The 15377-nt window shown below is 38.2% G+C and overlaps 1 protein-coding gene across 1 annotated transcript in view; it reads right to left on the reverse strand.

Moving 5' to 3' along the window:
• LOC102395698 (ATP-binding cassette sub-family C member 4-like) overlaps positions 1-15377 on the reverse strand; it is a 312677-nt gene that overhangs the window by 187695 nt on the left and 109605 nt on the right. Inside the window, exon 10 of the mRNA XM_045162476.1 lies at positions 1906-1995. Within this exon, the coding sequence (XP_045018411.1) occupies positions 1906-1995 (90 nt within the window). The remainder of the gene's footprint in view (positions 1-1905; positions 1996-15377) is intronic.

A 15377-nucleotide genomic window follows, 5' to 3' on the forward strand; every position in this document is an offset into this window, starting at 1 on the left:
TGAAAGAAATCAAAGATGACCTGAACAGATACACTGTGTTCTTGGACTGTATGAATCAATATTGTGAAAATGACTATACTACCCAAAGCAACTGGAGAAGGCGATGGCACCCCACTCCAGTACTCTTGCCTGGAAAATCCCATGGATGGAGGAGCCTAATAGGCTGCAGTCCATGGGGTTGCTAAGAGTCAGATACGACTGAGCGACTTCACTTTCACTTTTCACTTTCATGCATTGGAGAAGGAAATGGCAACCCACTCCAGTGTTCTTGCCTGGAGAATCCCAGGGACAGGGGAGCCTGGTGGCTGCCGTCTAGGGGGTCGCACAGAGTCAGACACGACTGAAGTGACTTAGCAGCACCCAAAGCAATATACAGATTCAATGCAATCCCTGTCAAATTACCCATAGCATTTTTCACAGAACTAGAACAAAAATTTTTACAATTTGTTTAGAAACACAAAAGATCCTAAATAGCCAAAGTAATCTTGAGAAGAAAAGGAAAAAAAAAAAAAAAAACAGAGCTGGAAGAATCAAACTCTCTGACTTCAGACTATACTACAAAGCTATAGTAATCAAGACAGTATGGTGCAGGCACAAAAAAAAAAAAAAAAAAAAAAAAAAACAGAAATACAGATCAATGAAAGAGTATGGTAAGCCCAGAGATAAACCCATGCACCTATGAACACTTTATCTTTGACAAAGGAGGCAAGAATATACACTGGAGAACAGATAGCCTCTTCAATAAGTGGTGCTGAGAAAACTGGACAGCTACACGTAAAATAATGAAATTAGAACACTTCCTAACATCATATTGTTCTTGTTTTAGGAAGGATACCTGGGTTTGATCCTCTGGAGGACAGCATGGCAACCCACTCCAGTATTCCTGTTGGAGAATCCCCATGGACAAAGGAGCCTGGCAGGCTACAGTCCATGGGGTAGCAAAGAGAGTTGGACACAACTGAGTGACTAAGCATAGCTCAGCACAGAAAGCTGCTTATATAGTACAGGAAGTCCAACTCGGTGCTCTGTGATGACCTAAAAGGGTGGGATGGGGGGAGGGTGGGAGGGAGGCTCAAGAGAGAGGGGATATATATATATATATATATATATACACATACTCACAGCTGAGTCAGGTTGTTGTACAGGAGAAACTAACACAACATTGTGAAGCAATTATGTTCCAAATGAAAAAATAAATTAAAAAAAAAAAGAATGACTATGGATGACTTATTAAAACAATGTAAACCTAGGACAATAGAATAGCATTTTTAATGAGCTGAAAGATAGGGACTATAATCATCATGGAGATTTCACAAGTGTGACAATCAACAAAAACTTCTCAAGAGAGTAAATCTTTTTTTTTTTTTTTTAATTTTTAAATTTTACATAATTGTATTAGTTTTGCCAAACATCAAAATGAATCCGCCACAGGTCTTTATAGATTTATAAAGTAAATCTTTATAAATTTACAGTAAATCTTTATAAATTCCCTCTGTGGAATGAACTTATACTTTGGCTCAGAAGGCTCCTGGGTCCTCCAATGACTGTCCAGGACTCCTGTGCCCATGAGAAAACTATGCCAGGCCTCTCCATGCTCTTCTCGGCAAGTTTCGTGGCAATCACTGTAATCCTTACCAAATATCTCTTATGTGACATTATAAATTATAAGGAATTAATGCACTGTGTACATGTAAAACTTTCTGAGAATCAAGATGGATGTGTGGGACCAAAACTGAGGCAATGCAGAGGTGGATTTCACTGCAATTATTTTACTATTATTCAATTCTAATAAACTATCCTGTTTAAAAAACAAAAAACATTGTACACACAGCTTTGGGCTCAACTCTGAGAATTTAATAGGGACTGTGGTGTTGCATCAAGCTACCAAAAGGCACCACAACTTACCTTTCCTGCTCCCACAGGTCCGATCACAGCTAACAGTTCACCAGGTCTGACAGTAAAGGAAAGGCCTTGTAGGGTTGGGGTTCTTGATTCCTGCAAATTAAAGTTACAAAACATACCCATTTCAATAAAGTAAAGCCAAATGCTACAGAAAATGGAGAAAATAATATAATACTCATTGATATGCAAATTAACCCACATTTTCTCCTGCCTATTTTAAGACATCCTGTCCTGGAGGCCTTTTCATCCAATCATATCTCTTTGGGAGTTTGAAAAAGCTGTAGTTGCCTTTAGGTAGGCTCCTTCTTTTACCAGATTCCCACACTGACATGACTTTAGACACCCACAGATTTTAAGTAGGTGAAATGACAAGGCATCTGCATGAAGTAAAAACTTCATGATGCATATTAACTTATTAAAATAATATACTGTATAAAGTGTCAGTATGTGAATTTTTTTAATCATTTATAAGTTTTCACTATGACCCTTGGCTATATCTCTTTTATCTCTACAAGGGAGCAGCATAGGTATATGGCAGAACTAGCCCTTCAAATAATTTGAATCTCCACTAATCTCTCCATTTTCACTTGATAAAGAATCTCAGTAATGCTCAGCAAGCAAAGGAGCACTTTATATGAAGAAGTCATTCTCAATATGGGTTGGCCAAAAAGTCTGTGCAGTTTTTTCTGTAAGATGGCTCTAATAGCACTAAGTTGTCTTTAACTTTATTCAAAACAATGTTGTTAAGATTGTATTATGACAGGGGGAGGAGCTAAGATGGCAGAGGAGTAGGACGGGGAGAACACTTTCTCCCCTACAAATTCATCAAAAGAACATTTAAACACCGAGTAAATTCCACAAAACAACTTCTGAATGCCGGCAGAGGACATCAGGCACCCAGAAAAGCAACCCAAGTCTTCGAAAGGAGGTAGGAAAAAATATAAAAGACAAAAAAAGAGACAAAAGAGGGAGGGACGGAGTTCAGTCCTGGGAAGGGAGTCTTAAAGAGAAGTTTCCAAACACCAGGAAACCTTCTCACTGCCGAATCTGTGCCGAGCCTTGGAAGCACAGAGGGTAACATAACAGGGACGAAAAATAAATAAACAATTAAAACCCACAGATTGCAAGCCCTACGGTAACTCCCCCAGCGGAGAAGCAGCACAGACACCTGCACACACCACTAGCAAGCGGGGGCTGGGCAGGGAGGCAAGGAGTGGGCTGCATCGCTTAGAGTAAGGATCTGGCTTGAATACCCCGAGCACTATCTGAGTGAAATAATTTGGGCTAGCAAACCAGACTGTGGGATATCTACCACGCGAAAAGCCAACCCTAACCTAAGACACCGCCAGGCCCGCACACGGAACAAAGGACTGAACAGAGATAGCCGGCTGCAGACCATCCCCCTCCGGTGACAGGCAGCCAGAGCCGGAAGGGGGCAATCATAGCCCCAGAGAGACATTATCTATAAAACTGTAAGCAGGCTTTTTTGCTAACTAAAACTTATTGGGGGTCTGGACGGTCAACATCCGCCTGAGAAGGTGCGCCAGTTGTACACCTAGATAACCGAGCTGCAGGGAGGCGATAAGTTGCAGCAATCAAGCTCGCCAAACACCTCATCACCTGAGCTGCTCGGACCTGGGAAGGGCACAAAACGCAGGCCCAACCGAGTCTGCACCTCTGAGGACTACCCGCGTGCCTGAACCTGAGCAGCTTGGACCCGGGAGGAGCAAGCATCCCAGGGCCGGCCACGGATGGTTCCCAGCGGAGCAACCTAGAGCCTGAGCAGTGTGGGCAGGGAGGCTACACGCGCTGTGAGCGGGGGAAGACCCAGTGTGGCTGAGGCACTGCGAGCACACGCCAGTGTTATTTGTTTGCAGTGTCCCTCCCTCCCCATAGCACGACTGAACAAGTGAGCCTAAAAAAAAAAAAAAAAAAAAAAGTGTCCACCACCGTCCCCTTTGTGTCAGGGCGGAAACCAGACACTGACGGACAAGTAAAACAAAAGAAGCTATAACAGAGGGAACCTCCTTGGAAGCTACAGGCAATAGATTAAAACCCTGTGGTTAGTACTGACTACATAGGAAGGGGCCTATAGATCTTGAGAAATATAAGTCGGACCAAGGAACTAGCTGAAAATGAACTGACCCCACAATAGCCACAACAAAACCAGAGAAAGTCCTAGATATATTTTACTATTTTTATGATCATTCTTTCTTTTTTTTTAATTTTTAAAAAATTTTTAATTCCTCTATTATTCCTTTAATTTTCACTTTTATAACCTACTATTACTTTGCAAAAAAAAAAAAAGACCCTATTTTTTTAAAGTAAACTTCATATATATATTTTTTATAATTTTTGTGACCTTGTTTTTTTTCGTCTTCTTTTCTTTAACATTGTATTTTTGAAATTCCAATCTCTACTCTAGATTTTTAATTTTAGCTTTTTGGTATTTGTTATCAATTTTGTACCTATTTTTTTTAATATAATTTTTGTAACTTTTTTTTCACTCTCTTTCTTTCTCTTCTTCTTTTATATAACAATGTATATCTGAAATTCCAAACTCTACTCTAGGTTTTTAATTTATGCTTTTTGGTATTTGTTATCAATTTTGTACCTATATTTTCTTTATAATTTTTGCGACTCTGTTTTTTGTTTGTTTTTTTTTTTCTTCTTTCTTTTTCTTCCTCTTTTTTTTAACATTGTATTTTTGAAATTCCAAACTCTAGATTTTTAACTTTTGCTTTTCAGTATTTGTTATCAATTTTGTACCTATATTTTCTTTATAATTTTTGAGACTTTGTTTGTTTTTGCTTTTTTTCCCTCTCTTTCTTTTCCTTCTTCTTTTCTTTAACGTTGTATTTTTGAAATTCCAAACTCTACTCTAGATTTTTAACTTTTGCTTTTATGTATTTGTTACCAATTTTGTACCTTTAAGAACCCAATCTTCAGTACCCATTTTTCACTAGGGAGCGAGATTACTGGCTTGACTGCTCTCTCTCCCTTTGGACTGTCCTTTTTCTCTACTGGGTCGCCTGTGTCTCCTCCCTAACCCCTCTCTACTCTACCCAACTCTGTGAATTTCTGTGTGTTCCAGACTGTGGAGAACACTTAGGGAACTGATTACTGGCTGGATCTGTCTCCTTCCTTTTCATTCCCCCCTTTTATCCTCCTGGCCACTTCTGTCTCCTTTCTCCTTCTTCTCTTCTCTGTATAACTCTGTGAACATCTCTGAGTGGTCCAGCTATGGAGTGCACATAAGGAAGTGATTACTGGCTAGCCCACTCTCTCCTCTATTGATTCCACCTCATCTCATTTGGGTCACCTCTAACTCCCTCCTCCCACTTCTCTTCTCCATGTAACGCTGTGAACCTCTCTGGGTGACCCTCACGGTGGAGAAACTTTTCATCTTTAATGTAGACCTTTTATCAATGGTGCTGTATAGAAGGAGAAGTTTTGAAACTACTGTAAAAATAAGACCGATAACTGGAAGCAGGAGGCTTAAGTCCAAACCCTGACTCCAGGGAGCTCCTGACTCCAGGGATCACTAATTGACAGGAGCTCATCAAACGCCTCCATACCTACACTGAAACCAAGCACCACACAGGGGTCAACAAGTTCCAGGGAAAGACATACCAAGCAAATTCTCCAGCAACACAGGAACACAGCCCTGAGCTCCAAGATACAGGCTGCCCAAAGTCACCCCAAAAACCATAAACATCTCATAACTCATTACTGGACACTTCATTGCACTCCAGAGAGAAGAAATACAGCTTCACCCACCAGAACACCGACACAAGCTTCCTTAACCAAGAAACCTTGACAAGCCACCTGTACAAACCCACACACAGCGAGGAAATGCCACAATAAAGAGAACTCCACAAACTGCCAGAATACAGAAAGGACACCCCAAACTGAGCAATTTAAACAAGATGAAGAGACAGAGGAATACCCAGCAGATAAAGGAACAAGATAAATGCCCACCAAACCAAACAAAAGAGGAAGAGATAGGGAATCTACCTGCTAAAGAATTCCAAATAATGATAGTGAAATGGATCCAAAATCTTGAAATCAAAATGGAAACACAGATAAATAGCCTGGAGACAAGGATCGAGAAGATGCAAGAAAGTTTTAACAAGGACCTAGAAGAAATAAAAAAGAGTCAATATATAATGAATAATGCAATAAATGAGATCAAAAACACTCTGGAGGCAACAAATAGTAGAATAACAGAGGCAGAAGATAAGATTAGTGAATTAGAAGATAGAATGGTAGAAATAAATGAATCAGAGAGGATAAAAGAAAAAAAATTTAAAGAAATGAGGACAATCTCAGAGACCTCCAGGACAGTATTAAATGCTACAACATTTGAATCATAAGGGTCCCAGAAGAAGAAGACAAAAAGAAAGACCATTAGAAAATACTTGAGGAGATTATAGGTGAAAACTTCCCTAAAATGGGGAAGGAAATAATCACCCAATCCAAGAAACCCAGAGAGTCCCAAACAGGATAAACCCAAGGCGAAACACCACAAGACACATATTAATCAAATTAACAAAGATCAAACACAAAGAACAAATATTAAAAGCAGCAAGGGAAAAACAACAAATAACACACAAGGGAATTCCCATAAGGATAACAGCTGATCTTTCAATAGAAACTCTTCAAGCCAGAAGGGAATGGCAAGACATACTTAAAGTGATGAAAGAAAAGAACCTACAGCCCAGATTATTGTACCCAGCAAGGATCTCATTCAAATATAAAGGAGAAATCAAAAGCTTTACAGACAAGCAAAAGCTAAGAATTGAGCACGACCAAACCAGCTCTCCAACAAATACTAAAGGATATTCTCTAGACAAGAAACACACAAAGGGTGTATAAATTTGAGCCCAAAACAATAAAGTAAATGGCAACAGGATCATACTTATCAATAATTACCTTAAACGTAAATGGGTTGAATGACCCAACCAAAAGACAAAGACTGGCTGAATGGATACAAAAACAAGACCCCTACATATGCTGTCTACAAGAGACACACCTCAAAACAGGGGACACATACAGACTGAAAGTGAAGGGCTGGAAAAAGATTTTCCATGCAAAGAGAGACCAAAAGAAAGCAGGAGTATCAATACTCATATCAGATAAAATAGACTTTAAAACAAGGCTGTGAAAAGAGACAAAGATGGTCACTACATAATGATCAAAGGATCAATCCAAGAAGAAGATATAACAATTATAAATATATATGCACCCAACATGGGAAAACCACAATATGTAAGACAAATGCTAACAAGTATGAAAGGAGAAATTAACATTAACACAATAATAGTGGGAGACTTTAATACCCCACTCACACCTATGGATAGATCAACTAAACAGAAAATTAACAAGGAAACACAAACTTTAAACGATACAATAGACCAGTTAGACCTAATTGATATCTATAGGACATTTCATCCCAAAACAATGAATTTCACCTTTTTCTCAAGTGCACGTGGAACCTTCTCCAAGATAGATCACATCCTGGGCCATAAATATAGCCTTGGTAAATTCAGAAAAATTGAAATCATTCCAAGCATCTTTTCTGACCACAAGGCAGTAAGATTAGATCTCAATTTACAGGAGAAAAACTACTAAAAATTCCAACATATGGAGGCTGAAAAACACGTAGCTGAATTACCAACAAATCACAGAAGAAATCAAAAAAGAAATCAAAATTTGCATAGAAACGAATGAAAATGAAGACAAAACAACCCAAAACCTGTGGGACACTGTAAAAGCAGTCCTAAGGGGAAAGTTCATAGCAATACAGGCATACCTGAAGAAACAAGAAAAAAGTCAAATAAATAACCTAACTCTACACCTAAAGCAAGTGGAAAAGGAAGAAATGAAGAACCCCAGGGTTAGTAGAAGGAAAGAAATCTTAAAATTAGGGCAGAAATAAATGCAAAAGAAACAAAAGAGACCATAGCAAAAATCAATAAAGCCAAAAGCTGGTTCTTTGAAAGGATAAATAAAATTGACAAACCATTAGCCAGACTCATCAAGAAACAAAGGGAGAAAAATCAAATCAATAAAATTAGAAATGAAAATGGAGAGATCAAAACAGACAACACAGAAATACAAAGGATCATAAGAGACTACTATCAACAATTATATGTCAATAAAATGGACAACGTGGAAGAAATGGACAAATTCTTAGAAAAGTACAACTTTCCAAAACTTTCTATTTCCAGGAAGAAATAGAAAATCTTAACAGACCCATCACAAGCACGGAAATTGAAACTGTAATCAAAAATCTTCCAGCAAACAAAAGCCCAGGTCCAGACGGCTTCACAGCTGAATTCTACCAAAAATTTAGAGAAGAGATAACACCCATCCTGCTCAAACTCTTCCAGAAAATTGCAGAGGAAGGTAAACTTCCAAACTCATTCTATGAGGCCACCATCACCCTAATACCAAAACCTGACAAAGATCCCACAAAAAAAGAAAACGACAGGCCAATATCACTGATGCACATAGATGCAAAAATCCTTAACAAAATTCTAGCAATCAGAATCCAACAACACATTAAAAAGATCATACACCATGACCAAGTGGGCTTTATCCCAGGGATGCAAGGATTCTTCAATATCCGCAAATCAATCAATGTAATACACCACATTAACAAATTGAAAAATAAAAACCATATGATTATCTCAATAGATGCAGAGAAAGCCTTTGACAAAATTCAACATCCATTTATGATAAAAACTCTCCAGAAAGCAGGATTAGAAGGAACATACCTCAACATAATAAAAGCTATATATGACAAACCCTCAGCAAACATTATCCTCAATGGTGAAAAATTGAAAGCATTTCCTCTAAAGTCAGGAACAAGACAAGGGTGGCCACTTTCACCACTACTATTCAACGTAGTTTTGGAAGTTTTGGCCACAGCAATCAGAGTAGAAAAAGAAGTAAAAGGAATCCAAATTGGAAAAGAAGAAGTAAAACTCTCAGTATTTGCAGATGACATGATCCTCTACATAGAAAGCCCTAAAGACGCCACCAGAAAATTACTAGAACTAATCAATGACTATAGTAAAGTTGCAGGATATAAAATCAACACACAGAAATCCCTTACATTCCTATACACTAATAATGAGCAAACAGAAAGAGAAATTAGGGAAACAATTCCATTCACCATTGCAACGGAAAGAATAAAATACTTAGGAGTATATCTACCTAAAGAAACTAAATACCTATATATAGAAAACTATAAAACACTGGTGAAAGAAATCAAAGAGGACACTAATAGATGGAGAAATATACATGTTCATGGATTGGAAGAATCAATATAGTGAAAATGAGTATACTACCCAAAGCAACTTATAGATTCAATGCAATCCCTATCAAGCTACCAAAGATATTCTTCACAGAGCTAGAACAAATAATTTCACAATTTGTATGGAAATACAAAAAACCTCGAATAGCCAAAGCTATCTTGAGAAAGAAGAATGGAACTGGAGGAATCAACCTGCCTGACTTCAGGCTCTCCTACAAAGCCACAGTTATCAAGACAGTATGGTACTGGCACAAAGACAGAAATATAGATCAATGGAACAAAATAGAAAGCCCAGAGATAAATCCACGCACCTATGGACACCTTATCTTTGACAAAGGAGGCAAGAATATACAATGGAGAAAAGACAATCTCTTTAACAAGTGGTGCTGGGAAAACTGGTCAACCACTTGTAAAAGAATGAAACTAGAGCACTTTCTAACACCATACACAAAAGTAAACTCAAAATGGATTAAAGATCTAAATGTAAGACCAGAAACTATAAAACTCCTAGAGGAGAACATAGGCAAAACACTCTCTGACATACATCACAGCAGGATCCTCTATGACCCACCTCCCAGAATATTGGAAATAAAAGCAAAAATAAACAAATGGGACCTAATTAAACTTAAAAGCTTCTGCACATCAAAGGAAACTACAAGCAAGGTGAAAAGACAGCCTTCAGAATGGGAGAAAATAATAGCAAATGAAGCAACTGACATACAACTAATCTCAAAAATATACAAGCAACTCCTACAGCTCAACTCCAGAAAAATAAATGACCCAATCAAAAAATGGGCCAAAGAACTAAATAGACATTTCTCCAAACTAGACATACAGATGGCTAACAAACACATGAAAAGATGCTCAACATCACTCATTATCAGAGAAATGCAAATCAAAACCACAATGAGGTACCATTTCACGCCAGTCAGAATGGCTGCAATCCGAAAGTCTACAAGCAATAAATGCTGGAGAGGGTGTGGAGAAAAGGGAACCCTCTTACACTGTTGGTGGGAATGCAAACTAGTACAGCCACTATGGAGAACAGTATGGAGATTCCTTAAAAAACTGGAAATAGAACTGCCTTATGATCCAGCAATCCCACTGCTGGGCATACACACTGAGGAAACCAGAATTGAAAGAAACACGTGTACCCCCAATGTTCATCGCAGCACTGTTTATAATAGCCAGGACATGGAAGCAACCTAGATGTCCATCAGTAGTTGAATGGATAAGAAAGCTGTGGTACATATACACAATGGAGTATTACTCAGCCATTAAAAAGAATACATTTGAATCAGTTCTAATGAGGTGGATGAAACTGGAGCCTATTATACAGAGTGAAGTAAGCCAGAAAGAAAAACACCAATACAGTATACTAACACATATATATGGAATTTAGAAAGGTGGTAGCAATAACCCTGTATGCGAGACAGCAAAAGAGACACAGATGTCTAGAACAGTCTTTTGGACTCTGTGGGAGAGGGAGAGGGTGTGATGATTTGGGAGAATGGCATTGAAATACGTATAATATCATATATGAAACGAGTCACCATTCCAGGTTCGATGCACGATACTGGATGCTTGGGGCTGGTGCACTGGTACGACCCAGAGGGATGGTATAGGGAGGGAGGAAGGAGGAGGGTTCAGGATGGGGAACACATGTATACCTGTGGCAGATTCATTTCGATATTGGGCAAAACCAATACAATATTGTAAAGTTTAAAAATACAATAAAATCAAAAAGAAAAAAAAAAGATTGTATTATGACAGCTGTCATATCAGTATGCATTTTAAAAAACTTTTTAAAATCGGTGAATTTTTGTGTAGCCATTTTAATATTAAAATAAAAGCAGTATTTTGGCACATTATGTTTTAGTATTTCTCTCTCTCTCTCTCTCTTTTTTTTTTTTTTTTTTTTTTTTTTGCTTTACTACTTAAAGGGAGGTAAAAATGCAATTGAAATGCAGAAAACGATTTGTGCAGTGTATGGAGAATGTGCTGTGACTGATCAAATGTGTCAAAAGTGGCTTGCAAAGTTTTGTGCTGGATATTTCTTGTTGGATTATGCTCTACTGTTAGGTATGCCAGTTGAAGTTGATAGAGATCACATCAAGACATTGAAAGCAAACAACGCTATACCATGCAGGAGACAGCTAACATACTCAAAATATTCAAATATTTCATTCAAAGTATTGAATGGAAATCATTTTCACCAGCTTGGTTATGTTAATCACTTTGATATTTGAGTTTTATAGAAGTTAAGCAAAAAACCCTTCTTGACCATATTTCTGCAGGCAGTTCTCCACTTTAACGTAACAGAAACGTTCCATTTTTAAAACGAATTGTGACAGGTGATGAAAAATGGATACTATACAATATTGTGGCATAGAATAGATTGCGGGCAAGTAAAATACACCACCACCAACCACACCAAAAGCCAGTCTTCATCCAAAGAAGGTGATGTTGTGTATATGGTAGGATTGCAATGGAATCCTCTATTATGAGCTCCTTCAGGAAAACCAAATGATTAATTCCAATAAATACTTCTCCCATTAGACCAACCGAAAGCAGCTCTCTCTGAAAAGCATCCAGAATTAGTCAACAGAAAATGCATAATCTTCCATCAGGGTAATATAATACCACATGTTTCTTTGATGACCAGGCAAAAAACTGTTACAGATTGGCTGGGAAGTTCTGACTGATCCCCCATACTCACCAGACATTGTACTTTTGGACTTCCATTTATTTCAGTCTTTACAAAGTTTTCTTAATGGAAAAAATTCAATTACCTGGAAAACTGTAAAAGGTATCTGAAACAGTTCTTTGCTCAAAAAGATAAAAAATTTTGAAAATATGGAATTATACAGTTGCCTGGAAAATGGCAGAAGGTAGTGGAATAAAACAGTGAGTATGTTGTTCAATCAAGTTCTTGGTGACAATCAACCAGAGCAACGAGAACTCTGAGAGAGGGCTCCAGGAAAAGTTATATCAGGAAGATTACCCATGCCCTTCAGCCACATGGAAAACAGTTCTGACAAGCAGCTGAATGAGGAATTATTGATGGTTTTATATATATAAACTAATCCAATGAAAAATGGATAAATTTCAGAAGGGTAGGAGGAGCTTTCATGGGAAAAAAAATGTAATCACTACACACTACTTTTCCTAGCAGTTAATGATATTTACATGGTCATAAATAGCAAATAAAAATTTAACCCAAAATTGTGAAAAGCTGAAAAGTTCTTGGTGAAAATTAAAACTGTGTCTTTTATTTTTACTTAAAAACCAAAGAAACTTTTTAGCCAACCATAAAAAAAACTCCTGTAAAAGGCAGTCAAGTCTCTAATCTCACTAGAGCTCTAACTTAACACCAAAACCAACAAAAACAAAAAAGGAAATAGATGTAAAGTATGACATCATGAGTTACAGTGATAGCCCTAAATTTTAAATCTATTACATGCATAACCTGCCCTCGCTAAACAGGGATAACAAAGTACTTCTGCTTAAAAAAAAAAAAAAAAAAAAAAGATATGCTGTTGCATGTACAATCCAACACTAGAGCAAATGACAGAGTACTCATCATGCCATTCACAAGTTGTATTTCTGAGTAATCTGTAAGTTCTAAAGTAAAGAGATTTAAGAGTATATATGTGTATATATATATATATTTACATATACTAAGTATTAAGAAAACTTCTCAGTAATTGCTAGTTTTTGTTTCTCTTAAGAGAGTGATCACATGTGATTAGCAAAATGCCTGAAAGACTAAAGGAACAGGATCTAGATTAAAAGTTTGGGAAATCTTCTAAGTGAAAAATTCCTCTGGAAATAACTGAACTGATAATGGAACAGTCACTTGCTAAAACAAGAATTATTTTTAATCATCAAATTATGCCGTATTTTATAGGTATTAAAAAAAAGTATCAAGAAAAATAGTCTTTACTCCTTGGAACAAAAGCTATGAAAAAACCTAGACAGCATATTAAAAAGCAGAGATGTTACTTTGTCAATAAAGATGCATATAGTCAAAGCCATGGTTTCTTCTGCAGTCATATATGGATGTGAAAGTTGAACTATAAAGAAAGCTGAGCACCAAAGAATTGATGCTTTTGAACTGTGGTGTTGGAGAAGACGCTTGACAATCCCTTGGACTGAAAGGAGATCCAACCAGACTAAGGATATCAGTGCTGAATATTCATTGGAAGGACTGATGCTGAAGCTGAAGCTCCAATACTTTGACCTCCTGATGGGAAGAACTGACTCATTGGAAAAGACCCAGATGCTGGGAAAGAAGGAAGGCAGGAGGAGAAGGAGATGACAGAGAATGAGGTGGTTGGATGGCATCACCAACTCAATGGACATGAGTTTGAGCAAGGTCTGGGAGTTGGTGATGGACAGGGAGGCCTGGCGTGCTGCAGTCCATGGGGTCGCAAGAGTCAGACACGACTAAGCCACTGAACGGAACTGAACTGAACTGATCAAGAAGAAACTAAATTTTAATACATGAGAAATATTTTTAAGCTTATCCACTCCTTTCTTCTTGCCTGACACTTAGGGTTCCCATTTTACTACTTTAACTTGGTTAAGACTACAAAATACAAACATCATATTCCTGTCTGCAGATCTCAAAGTCTATCAATAAAGGACAGAAATGGTATGGACCTAACAGAAGCAGAAGATATTAAGAAGAGATGGCAAAAATACACAGAAGAACTGTACAAAAAAGATCTTCATGACCCAGATAATCACGATGGTGCGATCACTGACCTAGAGCCAGGCATCCTGGAATGTGAAGCTAAGTGGGTCTTAGAAAGCATCACTACAAACAAAGCTAGTGGAGGTGATGGGATTCCACTTAAACTATTTCAAATCCTAAAAGACGATGCTGTGAAAGTGCTGCACTCAATATGCCAGCAAATTTGGAAAACTCAGCAGTGGCCACAGGACTGGAAAAGGTCAGTTTTCATTCCAATCCCAAAGAAAGGCAATGCCAAAGAATGCTCAAACTACCGCACAATTGCACTCATCTCACACGCTAGTAAAGTAATGCTCAAAATTCTCCAAGCCAGGCTTCAGCAATATGTGAACCATGAACTTCCTGACGTTCAAGCTGGTTTTAGAAAAGGCAGAGGAACCAGAGATCAAATTGCCAACATCCTCTGGATCATGGAAAAAGCAAGAGAGTTCCAGAAAAACATCTATTTCTGCTTTATTGACTATGCCAAAGCCTTTGACTGTGTGGATCACAATAAACTGTGGAAAATTCTGAAAGAGAGGGGAATACCAGACCACCTGATCCACCTCTTGAGAAATTTGTATGCGGGTCAGGAAGCAATAGCTAGAACTGGTCATGGAACAACAGACTGGTTCCAAATAGGAAAAGGAGTTTGTCAAGGCTGTATATTGTCACCCTGTTTATTTAACTTATATGCAGAGTACATCATGAGAAATGCTGGACTGGAAGAAACACAAGCTGGAATCAAGATTGCCGGGAGAACTATCAATAACCTCAGATATGCAGATGACACCACCCTTATGGCAGAAAGTGAAGAGGAACTCAAAAGCCTCTTGATGAAAGTGAAAGTGGAGAGTGAAAAAGTTGGCTTAAAGCTCAACATTCAGCAAACGAAGATCATGGCATCCGGTCCCACCACTTCATGGGAAATAGATGGGGAAACAGTGGAAACAGTGTCAGACTTTATTTTTTTGGGCTCCAAAATCACTACAGATGGTGACTGCAGCGATGAAATTAAAAGACGCTTGCTCCTTGGAAGGAAAGTTATGACCAACCTTGATAGCATATTCAAAAGCAGGGACATTACTTTGCCAGCAAAGGTTCGTCTAGTCAAGGCTATGGTTTTTCCTGTGGTCATGTATGGATGTGAGAGTTGGACTGTGAGGAAGGACGAGCACTGAAGAATTGATGCTTTTGAACTTTGGTGTTGGAGAAGACTCTTGAGAGTCCCTTGGACTGCAAGGAGATCCAACCAGTCCATTCTGAGGGAAATCAGCCCTGGGATTTCTTTGGAAGGAATGATGCTAAAGCTGAAACTCCAGTACTTTGGCCACCTCATGTGAAGAGTTGACTCATTGGAAAAGACTCTGATGCTGGGAGGGATTGGGGGCAAGAGGAGAACGGGACGACAGA

This window comes from Bubalus bubalis, chromosome 13 (assembly GCF_019923935.1).
Source record: "Bubalus bubalis isolate 160015118507 breed Murrah chromosome 13, NDDB_SH_1, whole genome shotgun sequence".
In the NCBI taxonomy this organism is placed as follows: domain Eukaryota; kingdom Metazoa; phylum Chordata; class Mammalia; order Artiodactyla; family Bovidae; genus Bubalus; species Bubalus bubalis.